This window comes from Tinamus guttatus, unplaced genomic scaffold (assembly GCF_059628265.1).
Source record: "Tinamus guttatus ecotype Peru unplaced genomic scaffold, ASM5962826v1 Tinamus_guttatus_pri_ptg000060l, whole genome shotgun sequence".
In the NCBI taxonomy this organism is placed as follows: Eukaryota; Metazoa; Chordata; class Aves; order Tinamiformes; family Tinamidae; genus Tinamus; species Tinamus guttatus.
This window is the reverse complement of record NW_028288594.1, coordinates 9,098,687-9,112,389: the sequence shown is the minus strand read 5'-3', so window position 1 is coordinate 9,112,389 and position 13,703 is coordinate 9,098,687. Positions and strand designations below refer to the sequence as shown.

Sequence of the window (13,703 nt, the reverse complement as noted above, 5' to 3'; positions counted from 1 at the left end):
GCCTGCCAGCACAGAAGTCACTTACTGAAGTTCTTTAATCTGAAGAATTCTCATCTCCCTTCAAAATAAAAAACGAAGCTCAAGCAATAAAGCTGATATTATATTCCTTAATAGTTAATTCTCCAGTGCGCTGTATTCCAGCTGATATTAATGTCATGATTTTGACCAGCTGTTTTCAACAACAGATGCCTAAATATCAAAATGATTTTCAGAGATTATGCAGAAAATAAGATCATTGCTTGTCAAACAGCTTTAAAAATGCACAGAATTGATTTTTAAGATTGATGTTCATAATTTACATTTCCAAAAGGCATGTTACAGTATTATGGACAAGAACCTCCCAAGAGTACTTTAAGAAGACATAAAACCCAAGGAAATGATAATCCCTGTGTGAGTCATGAAATACAGTGGTGCCAAGGTTGCCCTAAAGAAATCACTTTAGTCTGTCCACCTGCCCCGAGTTAGGGTGCACAAAAAGCAAGAGTAGGACAGGGATTTTTTTTGATGTTCAAAATTTATATACAAAAATTGGAAACTATTAGGCAGGGTATTTATAATTGGCAAGAACATTACTGTCATTTCAGGACTTATCCAGGTTTGAATACTGCAAGCCTGAAGCTGTAGTTACTGAAAAATTTCTGCACATATCAGGTTCTGCAAAGAGGAAAAAGCTCAGACGAGCTGTTGTTGTAGGAGTCCTCAGCACTGCAGCAATCATAAGACTGAAAAACCTGAAGTTCTCTGTTGCATTTGGCACAGAAGGTGTTTTGGATTTAATCAGTGATATGCAGATCCTCCTCAAATCCAAAAAAACGCACATAACTTTACTATAATGACATAAAAGAAATGTACTTCAATGATCATTATTTTCTAAGTGTGCATACCACTTAAAAGTACACACACATGCCTGTGCTTTATCGTACTGGCTGTAAGGACAGAATAGCTGAGAGTTAGGTGAGAAAGTCAGACATATTTGAGAAGAAGATTCTGAAATAGGCAGAGTTTACAGGAGTCACAAGAGTCTGTAGTAATTATTGATTCTTCTTGTTTCTAGTTAAGCTGGCAGGACAGGAATAAAATTAATTTTATAGAAAAGGGTCCAAATCAGGGTCTGAAAAAAAATTTAAAACAAAACAAAAAATTGTTAGCTTTTTCTATTGATAAAATACATCATCCTCTTCCAAAAGTCCCTGCAACCACTTTCTGATGGCTATCATTTCATAATTACACATCCAGTAGGAAATGTAATTCAACAGTGAGCACAGAACAGGCCACAGGGAAACAAATATCCCAAGCAAGTCTCAAATCCTGAGACCCAACTCAATCCTGAGATCTTCAGCTTATTTTCCTGTGCATCTTTTCTGTTTAGTTCACAGACCTTTCTTTTGTCTCAACATTTTCTACATCTTAGCTATCTCTAAACTGCCCTAGCAGCTTCACTAGCAGCAGGTGCCAAGAACTGTGCACTCTAGCAGCGTTCCAATACCAACAGTATTCCTCAAATGGCATTTCCTGAAATAAGCTATTACCAACCCACAGTTCCTAAAAAGTCAGCTTGTGGTGGTAAGAAGGTGAAAGCCTTCCAAGTGGGGTAAGCCCTCTCATTATCCGAGGACAGAACTCAAGCTGGAGCCTCAAAGCTGCACAAAAGCAGCAGCACACAGGACCCTCACTACATCTTCTTCCTAGCCTGTAGAGGGAAGCCTGGAAAGGAGTCATGTTCCATCAGGGAACTCACTACAATTTTCCTCGCCATGGAAAGAATCTTCCAGTGCTTGTTAAAAAGGATCCTTTCTCCGAGCTGATCTGTTCATCTAAACTCATTAAACTGAGCTTTTATTTGTCAAAGTGTAAACCTCAAAAAAAAAAAAAAAAAGGCGCTTTTTAAGATACCAACCTTAGGAAGAGGCAAGACTCTAATACTATAAACTGATGTTTATGGACGAGTGCCATCTCCTGGGAAACAAACCCGAGTGAAAACATTTCACTTTTGTGGTGCCAACAAGAATTCCTTTGTAGGAGGCAGACCAATTTATGGCCTCTTAATCCATCTAGATGGAACTACAGGCTGATACTCCCAGCTGTTAAGAGAATAAGCTTGTCTAGTACCATCTATTGCATACATTAACTAAGTGGGCATTTCATGCCGTGACATTCAGGCTTAGATACAGATTTCCAGCCTCGGCTTAGTCACTGCGCTGGGATTCAACCACCAGTCTAGCAGAGAGGCTTCTGTGCAAGACTGAAAGGAGATTTATCTCCTCAATATTCATCCCACAGACATTCGCTACTGTTAGTACAAAACTCTCAGTAGTTAACTACAGCATGAAAGTTTGACTCTTACCTGAGGTTCTTCAGATCTTTAAATTTGAAGGAGGAAAAAAGTCAGACTAGATAAACACCTTTTCTAATGCAATATTGCCTACCATGGACATTTGGATATAATCTATTAAAAAAAAATCAGTAGTAGACGAGCACAGCTGCAATCATCCAACAAGCTCTGGCTGGTGCTTGTCTCAATGTAGGCAAGAGCAACAAACACCTAAGACCTGCGGATTGGGTGAGGAATGTGCATTAGTTACCATTTTATGGCTTTCTATTTTTTTTTTTTTGATGAGATGTCTTGTTCACTAGCATGACTACTATAAGTAGAAAGTGAGATTCTTAACCAAAAAAGAATCAGCCCCACTAAAATGATAAATATTGCTTTATTAAATTACTTTTATAATCCTACAACGAAATTTTCTGATTTCTGTTACAGAATTAAACGAAAGAAATTCATTGCTCTCTGCACTTACCTAAATTTAAATACAAAAATGTTGTAAAAAGACAAGCCTGTTCAAGCTGCATAACAAGGCAGAGAATAGACAGGCTCCCTTAGGAATCTTAGGTTCAGAAATATAAAGTCCTATAATACAATGAAATTAAGAATTCAGCAATGTGTTGAACAATTGTAAACTGTAACTGCACTTAGTGGACCACATTATTCAGCAGTTTCCTTAAAGATATGAACTGTGAACTAAACAAAAAGTGTGGCTGACACAGCAGACCTCATTTAGTTGTTCTCCCTATCACCCTGTATAAGAGCTGCAATATCAGCATTAAATATTTAAATGATAGGAAGGAAACTTGCCTCCATAAATATCAGATTTCTCTATTCCATAACTATTTATATAAAGTAACTAGCTGTTACAAATCATTTTCAAGTACAACAGGTGGCTGAGGCAAAAATAATCAAAATCAGATCATACACATTTTTACTGTAAATACAGTAATTTGAAAGATAAACATATAACCAAAGCACTGACAAGAAATCAATGCTGCTGAATTGTAGATGTAATATGTCAGTAGAAAATTAAGATGTCTTCATTATCAAAATTGACGACATTCATTCCAGTCTCTGGTAATCTAACCTTAGTGCAAAACAGATGCTAAGACAACTTTTGCAAAAAAGTGATGCATTTAAGGCCCAAAATTTGTTCAGTCATCACTATCGCTTCCAGATTCACTCAGCTGCAAGTCGTTTCCTTAAAAAAAAAAAAAAAAAAAAAAAAAAGATCGTTAGTCTTTATCAAGAAAAAATTTCTTTCAAGATTTTCCCCTTTTTCAGTTAAAGGCTTGCAAAAACTGCTATCGAAACATGCCATAAGGGAATGACTAAGCATAACCTAGCAAACCCAGGTCCTCTGCAACAGAACCTTTGAGAGATCACATTTCTGTCATGTTAAACTCTTAATGTCTTCCTCTAGGAAAGACATTATTAGCCACCAATGCATTGATTTAATAGCACCAGATCACAGCAAGCAACACTTATTTATTACCCACATCTTCACACTACCCAAATGGAAAAATTGCCAGTTCTGTAAGAAAACAAAAGGGGTTTTGTTGTTGATTTGTTGTTGTTTTTAAATCCATGTGAATACTACTGGGTTGTGCTTGAAAACAAAGCAGTGTCTCAATCAAGAGCAGCTCTCTGATGTACCACTTAAAGATGTATCAGTGACCTACTATTTCAAACAGGTTTTGGAATAAGTGAACAAACAAAACATCAAAAGAAATTTAACATGGAGCTTTAATTTAGTGACTATATATATTTCAAAATGGGGAGGTCAGAAGAAAAGATACATTATGTTTGCAGTAGTTGTCCATAAGCTCAGGGGGTAGGAGGGTGGGAATCTTCCCAGGATGACAGATAACTAACAAGAAATATAGCAGTATGCTAGGAAGACTTCTCAGCATATCTAGTAACTTCTCACTCACTTCAAAGAATTTGTTCCAGATACTATGGTTTTTTTCATACCTCTCTTGCCAAACCACCATAAAAAACAATCTGAAGACTGTGCAAAAGTGGTCTAAACAACCAAAGAATTACAGAACCCGACTAGTCACAGCATTTTCACATGCTCTTTCCTCAGTTGCAGAATCCTTCAGTGATCACTTTTGCAGATGGGTAAAAAAGTAACTCCCAAGAGGGCAAGCCAACATAACAAAAGAGCCAAGCTAAGTGTCATCAAGCAGACAAATTCCACCAGTAACACTGACATCTTTATGGCTGCCTTTAGTCTTCTTTTGCTTTACAGTGTGTTATCGGTAAAGTGGGATGAGATTCCTTGCAACAAAGCAGCAAACACTGCTTGTGTAAGGTACAAGCAGTGAAGAGGGCTGTTTGCAGCTACTGTTAAAGTGCCAATACATGTTAAAAATCAACAAACAGGAAAAAGAACTCCAAGCTCCAGAATAAAGCATTAGGATTTGTTTTCAGGGAAGACTGTTGGGCCCATTTTTATATTGCTACCTCCTTTAAAAAAAAATAAATAAATAAACAAAACACAGTAGGATAACATACTAGAAGTGATGGTTTTCAGTTTAAAGCATTCACTTAAGTAGGACTGAAGAAACATGTAGACTTAACTGTACTTACAAGTTGGCAATAAAATTGAATAATAAAATTTTAACTCAATTTTCACAGTGCCAACTGCTTATTAGCAATACAAAGATGGTGAAATAGGCTGTAAATTACAACATTTACCAAACTTTTGAATTAGTGACTATATTGCATTTAACTTTATTCATGTAAGTCACTGGAGACTGGGAAAATGAAAAAAAAAATCATGTTTTACAGTTCCCAGTTGTCACACTAATGCCAAACTAGCATGGTAAAAAATTATTTCATGACTACTGCTGTGTCAGCACCAGTATCAAGAGAAGATGCATCGAGTGCTGTGTATATAAGACACAAAGCTAGAATAGTGAATTTATGCTGATTTCGCTTAGAAAAAAGAAATTAAGCAACTCTTGTTGGAATACATTAACAGACATATTAAATATTAAGAACAGATTGATTAGTAACAGCACTTGCAAATTATATCATGATGCAAGTCCTGAGCCTATGTAATTAACTTCTGAAAGCTTAAAAAAGTAGTAGTATTTTGAGGGTAGGCCTCACTGCTGCTTCCTACAGAGCTTCAGGTAGGTGACTTTATGACAACTTCTGTATGTGTGAGGTTAAAAACAAACAAACAAACACTTCCCTATTACCCGCTATGAATCTGATTCTACAGGCATGCATATAGGTAGTCAAAGCTCAAAACAGGCTTAGATGAGCAAACTATTTGTGCTGACATTTGTTGCTTCAGTGTTTTATTTTTGTTAAACAGTGTTTGAGAGGAAAGGCGTTACTGTAGAGGACCCTGACTGAGAACTCATTTGCCATCCAAGCTAGAACCACGTGCTATCCATCCAACTTCTCTAGCTTTCCCTGTTATTTTCCCCCTCTCCTTCCAGCTTCTCTCAGCAAGGGAACAACACACACGTGCCTTGAAAATGACTTTTTTTTTTTTCTCCTCTCTCTCCTCTTTGAGTTTGCCTCACTGAAATGTATTTTAAGTGTTACCATCACAGGAAGCTGGGACAGAATTTGTTAAGATCAGGAACCATAATAGAAGTACAGAGGATTAAGCTGCAGACCGAGGCAAGCTCAGATACTCAAGCCTGAGGCTTGGTGCTGCTGAGAGAGGCTACATGGTTCTCAAACCAAATCACCTACTTCCCCTGCTCCCCTTTTAATGTTGTCAAGCAGCGTTTTTCCCCACTGAGGCTGCTGCGACTAATGGCCTGGGCCACCTGTGCATTTCTCAGGGGAAACGTGGCCAGCTGGGATTCTGTCACTGGGGACAGAGCTTAGGCTCATTTTCAGAATGCTTATTTAAAGCACACAGAGTGGGGAATCCCAGTTGTGAATAAAGGCTGAAATAAGTGGCATATTAAAGTTATGGAAATTATGAACATAGAGACATTTTTCTCTATGGTGGTAGCAGAATAAAAACTGCATTTAGAACTTCAACATGAAATCACAGGACTTTTCAGTCTAATCTTATCTCTGCTAATGCAGTATATAAATGGCACACATATTTGTGTATTTAAATGCTAGCTACTAAAAAATATTTCATTATTTAATAGATAATGCAAACAAGTAGACATGCCAGAGTTCAAGCTTTCAGTATAACCAGTTTACATATAAATGATAAAGTTTTAAAAATCTTAGCAAACCAGACCTATTGGAATCCCTTCAAACTGGAAGCCTGGAGCTAGACATCTAATTAAAGAGGCAATCAGAGTCACCACAGCTGAATACTCACAGCTTCTCCACCCGAATATTCCTGCTGCATCTGTTTAGGTACCTAACTTAAACAATTCTCTACCTAGTAAGCACTTTTCGGAAAAAATTCACAGCAATTCTTTAAATTACTTCTTTGGTTGTTTGCAATTCTTTGAATTACTTTAGTTCTTTGAATAGGTGAAATAAGATAGTATGGTATAAAAGCAAATAGCCTCCTTCCTTCAAATGCAAGGAGGGGTTTTGCCGTGTTGTCCATTGAAAAAATGCCATGAATAATAGCAACCAAAGCAACTAAAAATACACTGTCCCTTCTGTAATCAGAGTATTTCCAATATAGTATTTTTCCCATAGTTCTACCCAAGAAATTATAAGCATATGTTTTGGGAGTGCCCTGTTAGTTCACATATTTTCAATACAAAATTACTGTTCTGTAGTCCCAATGTATATAATTGGGAGGAAGCCAAAAGAGCTTAGGAAATATTTTCAACTGCATCAGCTTTAATTTAATGTCTCTGAGGGCCAAGAAACTTTTATCCCAGTGTCTAATTCAAACCTCCACTGAACAATCAAACCCTAGCATCACTTCCCACAATTTTAATTATAACAGAGACATACTTAAAAACAATATGGTTTCCTTTCAGAACCTCGATGTCTGGAATTGTGCACTAAGAAAAGAATAGCCTTTGTACTTACGTAGTGTATTCATCATATGACCACTACTCTCTTGGGATCTGTTATGACTGGCATCTTTGTCAGGGACAGCCTGCTGTGGCATGGCAGATACAGCAGGTTGTGGCTGCAAGCATGGCATTGACATAGGAAGAGAGGACTTTGTCTCCTCATCTTCAGAATCACTAGAACTATTTTCACTGCTGGATGACGAGGATGAAGAACTTTTAGAATCAGATGAACTGTCAGAGCTACTCAACTGGTCCATGATACTGGCTTCTGCTTTTAGCTCTGCAAAAAAAAAAAAAAAAAAAAAAAACACGGTTTCTCAGTTAACATTCCACATAGTTGAAATAAAAGGACAATAAAAGAACATAGAAAATAAGTCAATAGAAGCCAGGTACATGCCAGAGAACATTTGTTACCATTATGCATGGTAACAACTTTAAAAAAAAAAAAAAGGGGGGGGGTCTAAGTGGGCATCTGGTGTATAATGTGGTTTTCTGCTCCCACAGTAAGAGTAGTTTCTCCCTTTCAAGCCAAGCATTAGAACAAGTTTGACTGTGAACCCCCATGCTAACCCACACTCCACAAATAGTACATCTCACACACCACACACCCTTTAACTTCTGCAACTAGCACATCTTCTGTATTTGCTTTTGCATCTTGAGGATGCCCTCCACTGAACATAAAATTACAGTTATAAACACACAGATAAGTTGGTTGCAAGATGAACTTAGCAATTTAGCATTGCAATCAATACATGTGTAGAATACATTACAGAGGATACGATCGTATAGATTGTGTTGCACACTGTGCGTTTGTGACATATACCTGCTGCAGTCCAGCATATAGAAGATGTTCAGTATTGCAGAAAGGTTGCACAATAATTGGGCTAAAGTACAGTGATGCTGTTGAAATAAGAAGTCTGAAACAGACCACTGAACCATGGTAGATGAGTTCAGAGTAGTACACTTAAGCAGGAAAAATCGATTACACAACCACATGGAATTTAGTAGGCAACAGTCCTGAAGCAGCTGTATGAGTTACAGTGGATCACTAAGTCTAGTTCTACCTCATCACGCAGCTCTGCCGAAGTGACAAACATTATATCAAGGCATAAGAGTGACTGGTGTGAGTCCAGTGAAGGGCTACAAAGATGATTAAGGGACAGCAGTATCCTTCATATGGGGAGAGACTGAGAGAACTGGAGAAACTGGAACTTTTTTCTCCTTGGAGAAAAAATGTCTCAAGGGGCATCTTAGCAGTATTGACAAGTAGTTGATAGAAAGGTGTAAAGAAGACAGAGTAGGGCAGAGTCAGACTCTTCTCAGTTGTGCCTAGTGACAGAAGAAGAGGTAATGGGCACAGACTGAAAAAACCCAGGAAGATCCATTTGAACAAAAGAAAGTCTCCCTGCCACACTTAGGTTAGTCAAACACTGGAATAGGTTGCCTAGAGAGGCTGTAGAGTTTCCATCCTTGAAGATATACAAAATCTGATTGAGCACAGTCCTGGGCAGCCTGCTAACATAGGTTAGACTGGACAGTCTCCAGAGGTGCCTGCTACCTCAACTGTTCTGCAAATCTATGATTCTTTGCATCTAAACATGAATAAAACACATAGCAGCTTTTGAGGACATTAAGATCTGCTTTAAAAAAAAAAAAAAAAAGGCAATAACCTGTTTTATACTTGCATGATAAATATGAAAATAATGCTGGGCATAGTGTCAGATTAAGTATTAGAAAAAAACTTGACTGCAAAGAGAGCAAAACTCTGGAATGGATTGCCAAGGAGAACACAGGATCTGCCACTGAAAGGCTTTAAGAACAGGTTAAATAATCATGTTAGGAATCCTACTTTAGGACAAAGGGATGAACTAGATGACCTTAACAGGTTTCTTCCCACCCTGATTAATTATTCTGCATTCTTTAATAGTATACAAAACTGGACTGGCAGTACAAAAGATCTTGACACATGTTGGCAGCCAGTTTTGTTTTGTAGTATAAGACTTCTGGTCAGAATTTGAGACCAAAATAAAAAAAAATAATAAAATAATAATAAAAACCACTAAAAACCACTCATAATGACACATCTGAAATCCATTTAATGGAATTCAGAACCTCTTGGGAGGCAGATATCAATTGAAATTGCCACCTGTCAGCAAGTAATTACCACTTGTCATTTTTGTTGTTCTCCAAAGGAAAACAAGGCTCCTACTCAATGAAATTTGAGAATTTCACTAAGTCAGTCTTTCAAGAATACAGTATATGACACTGCTCAGGGTTGATTTATGGTGACTTTTAGCCTTTCATTTCAAACTCAGTGTTAAGTCTCATCCACTAATTTAAAATGTATTTTGAGTTGAAAATCACTGTAACATATAGGTTACAGCTGTTGAGTGTAGAGAAAGAATGAGCTGTAATGTCAAATGGAGACTGACCAAGTTGATTCCAGTGCCACAGTACAAACAAATTCCATCCTTAGTTAAACTAAGGAAGAGAGAACTCATGAGAAATAAGGTAGCATTCATATGATAGAGTTTGCTTACCTCGTTCAATATCATCCATAGGAGAAGAGGGAAACATTTTTTCTTTTGGTGGAGAATTTTTCACATTGTTTGGAATCTTAGTTGCGTTTCGCATTTGCTGCTGTTGTTGCTCAATACGAGACTGGACCTTACTGCTTCCTTCAGCTCTGGGTCAAGAAGCAAGAGATTTTAAACGATTCCAGAAGACAAGGTGCAAACAGTACTTTATGTTATGAAATAATTTGTCATGCTTTTCCAAACCACATCACTAGATTTCTAAGTGCATTTTCATACTGCAATATAACTACATATGGATGTATTAAGACTTTTTTTTTCCCCTAAATACAATGACTTTTTAACCCAATGTCACCTGATTACACCTGGCTACCTCAGTTCTTCTCAATAATTCTGTTAGAAGCGACTTATGTAAACTTGATTTTTTTTAATACTAAACTACATACACACACAAAATCAGTATGAGGGGAAAAAAGAAATCAGTATTACCAAAATGTGTTCACATTTTTTTGTATTTTCTCATGTAGAAGTCAGAAGACAGTAGGCAAGCTACTTAACAGATTTTTCCCGTAGAAATGCATTAGAAACTAGTTCCTTCAAAAACATACATTTTTTCAGTTTAAAAACCCATTCCTATTTTTCCTACCAGTCAATACTCAAAAGCTAAGATATCAGTGTGCTGGAAAAGAAAAACAAAACACCATCACCACCACCACCAAAAAAAACCCAGGCTTTTCACTCTATTGAGCAATGCTAGGAATAAAAGTGGGTGGAAATGTATCCCAATTTAGATTCAGCAATAAAATGATTTCCACAAAAAGTGGAGGATAATTATTTCTCCTGTAATTCACTCACCTTGTTTTTTTCACAGTGATGTTGCTACTAAGTTTCTCTAGGCGACATTCTCCAGTGTCATGGTTGATAATTAAGATACATTCTTTTAGGTAAGGCTTCTTTGAGCCCTTGAAAACAGTCACTGGTGGAGTTGAGCCCTATTAAATCAGAAGAGTCCAATCAGTGTTACTGCAATAGTCTTTTCCTTATAAAGAGAACACAATCCATCACAGTAATGACAAGTCCATTACAACTGATCTTTTCTAACCTTTAAAAATTTGTCATCAGTTAATTCAAATTTTGGTCATGTAGCCATGATCAAGAGCAGCTGGTGACTAACAGAGACATGATTTCACTTAGCTTAGTTGGAAAATGAATAAATGCTTATTTCCATGCTTCCTGCAAGACTCTTTCACCAAAAGAGGTTTCCGTTACAGTATCAGCAGAGCAGTGAAGGATGGCAGGTAATAAATTTTCCCCTTCCAGTCTTTCCCATTTTAGAACTGCACTACGGCAGTAAATACCAAGGGGAAACTTGCACTGCCAACATCCACATGAAGCTTTTCTATGTACACAACACGCCAGGGTGATGCTAACAGTATATTTCCAACACACTGAACACTTAAAGTCATAGCATGATTGTTTAATTCTACATTTTTAGATCAATTTTTATAAAATATATTTTAAAGATTATACAGGCAGCTCTGAAACAGCTTCATATGTTTCTGTATTTACTTAAAACAATGAAATAAGTCATTTCCTTATGGCTGTTACTCTTCAGCCACTCAACTCACCTCAATATTTGGCAGTGTTATTGTCACCTGTTCACCTTTCCCAACTTCAAGGTCTCCTTCACAGGATGTATCAATAGATGCTGGCTTAAAGTCATCTAAAAAAGAAGCAACTGGATTATCTACTGGCTTTTCTGGAATCTTTTAAGATCTAACATACTGGGGTTAACATCACAAAGCTGCGAATTTGAGGTTTATTAAGGCATAGTTTTTTTGTTTGTTAAAGTAGTGTACTATCGTTCCCCAGATCAGATCACAAGTCAGTAGAAGTCAAAGTCAGTATTCAGTCTAAATGTTAAAAATCTTCAGTAAAAAATAAAAAAAAAACAAAAGAGCACTTTTAGGCTTTCAGGGATAAAGACAGAAAACCCTCACATAACTAGCTTCAGCATAAAAAAAAAAAACAAACAAAACAAAGCAGCAACTCTTGATAACTCCAGTTCAAACATATGAGGTATAGAAAAGCGACTGAGAATGCAAAGGACAACATGAATCCCCAATATTTGACTAGATCATCCTTTTCAGATTACTATAATAGGCATGTCAGAAGCCTACCAATACTTCAATTGCAGAATTTTTATTTTTGGTCAGAAAATAAAATGACAAAAAATGAAAATTCTTTTCCATTTTATCTTTTTCAGCATCTAAAGTATCCCTTAGAATAAGTTTTAAATAAAAAGAGAGCCTGTTGCAGTTGGACAGACACAGAGGGCCAGGCCTGCGAAGGGGCCCCACTAGACAGCGCTGTCCCTGGCCACAGTGCGCTCGGCCCCGCAGCCCGTCGTGCCACGCGCTGCTGCTCGCAGCCTGCGGCCTCTGTTACAGCTGGGGAGCTTCCCAGTTAAACCATCCTGCTTGCAACCTCCAGCCAGTTGGCACAGACTGCGGCTTAGGAAGCCCGGCTCCAACTTATACACAAGCTGCTCAAGAAAAACAGCCTTTAGCCAAGCGTATACACGCAGCAGAAAAATTTGGTCTCAGGATACTGCTAACAGCCCCCACTAAGCCAGTGTTGAAGGCAAAACCCCAAACAGCATCTTACAAGGATGAGAATAAAGTAGCTGTGGAGTTTTTCATAGGAAACTAGAAAAGATCTTTGCCTTTAAATATAGCCACCAGGTGGTTAAAATTTCAGAAAATGGAGATACTGATCTCAGTATCCACATGTGGACATCTAATCTGAATTTTTGACCAACAGATGTCTGCCTCACCACTCATCTGTAACAAAAACTCAGGTGTCAGAAAGATAATTTTGCATGTGCCCTTGATAGTGCTGACAGATGTGCCAGTTTCTATGTCTCATTTGCTGGCCTGAAAGAGAGATTTCAAAACAGGTTTCAGAATAAATCATCGAATTACAAGAGTCAGCAAGAAGTCTTAAGGGTAGGAGGCATCCAAAGAGATTTTTAGTCCTCCTTAAAATAGGGCAAGTTTCAAGTGCCCCCATTTGTTTCAGTTCACTTACAGCTTTTGCCCCGTGCCCTCACCTAGCTGCAGAGTGGCCAGCAAGTGCCCCCCGTTGGCTCATGGGGAGTGTTGCCCACCTCCCCACCCCCCAGGAAAGCACACAGCTCGTTCCCTAGGGAACATGCGCGGGCCTGAACCTCAGGGATCACATCTATAAATAACGAGACACCAAAAACCAGAGGCGGCGCTTCCCGATGAGCAGGACTATGGCCCTACGAGCCACGGAGCCACCCTGGGAACCCGCGCGCGCAGCCCTCCCTAGACAGCAATTACGCGCCCAGGAAGGGCTTTCCGGCTTTGCCATTAACGCTGCCTTTAACCTTTGCTGGCGGGATTCCTGCCGACCGCCTGAGAGCCAAGCGCAGGGAGCAAACGCAGAGCCTAAACCCCGGGCGCCTTCGGCAGAGCCGCGCCCCAACGGTCCCAACGGCCCCCCCGAGGCTCACAGCGCACGGTGTGGAAGGCGCAGCGCGGCTGCTTCTCGAAGCTCTCGCCCAGCTTCAGCACCCGCTCCTTGGGGTCGAAGAGCGGCGGGGCCGCCCCGCTCATCGCGGCGCCGCCGCTCGCCTCAGACCATGGCGGGGGCCGCCGCCGCCGCCGCTCCACATCCCCCGGCGCCGCGCGGCGGCCCCGCCCCCGCCCGGGAAAGGGGCGTGGCTAGGCGGGAGTCCCGCCTACCCGCGCTCTCACAGGCCGGCGCTGGCGGAGCCCCTCCCCCTCAAGGCTTGCGTCACCGGCGGCGCGGGCCCGGATTGGCCCGAGGGGGTGGGGCCTCGCG

General features: G+C 39.4%; 1 protein-coding gene across 1 annotated transcript; it reads right to left on the bottom strand.

Annotated features, from left to right (window-relative positions):
* Positions 1–2,689: 2,689 nt before the first annotated feature.
* EAF2 (ELL associated factor 2) lies at positions 2,690–13,520 on the bottom strand. Its single transcript, XM_088519553.1, has 6 exons — positions 13,372–13,520; positions 11,462–11,556; positions 10,689–10,825; positions 9,840–9,985; positions 7,313–7,579; positions 2,690–3,527 (listed from the first exon to the last, which is right to left on the bottom strand). The coding sequence occupies exons 1-6, from the start codon at positions 13,472–13,474 to the stop codon at positions 3,481–3,483; spliced, it is 795 nt and encodes a 264-aa protein (XP_088375679.1). The 5' UTR covers positions 13,475–13,520; the 3' UTR covers positions 2,690–3,480.
* Between the last annotated feature and the right edge of the window lie 183 nt (positions 13,521–13,703).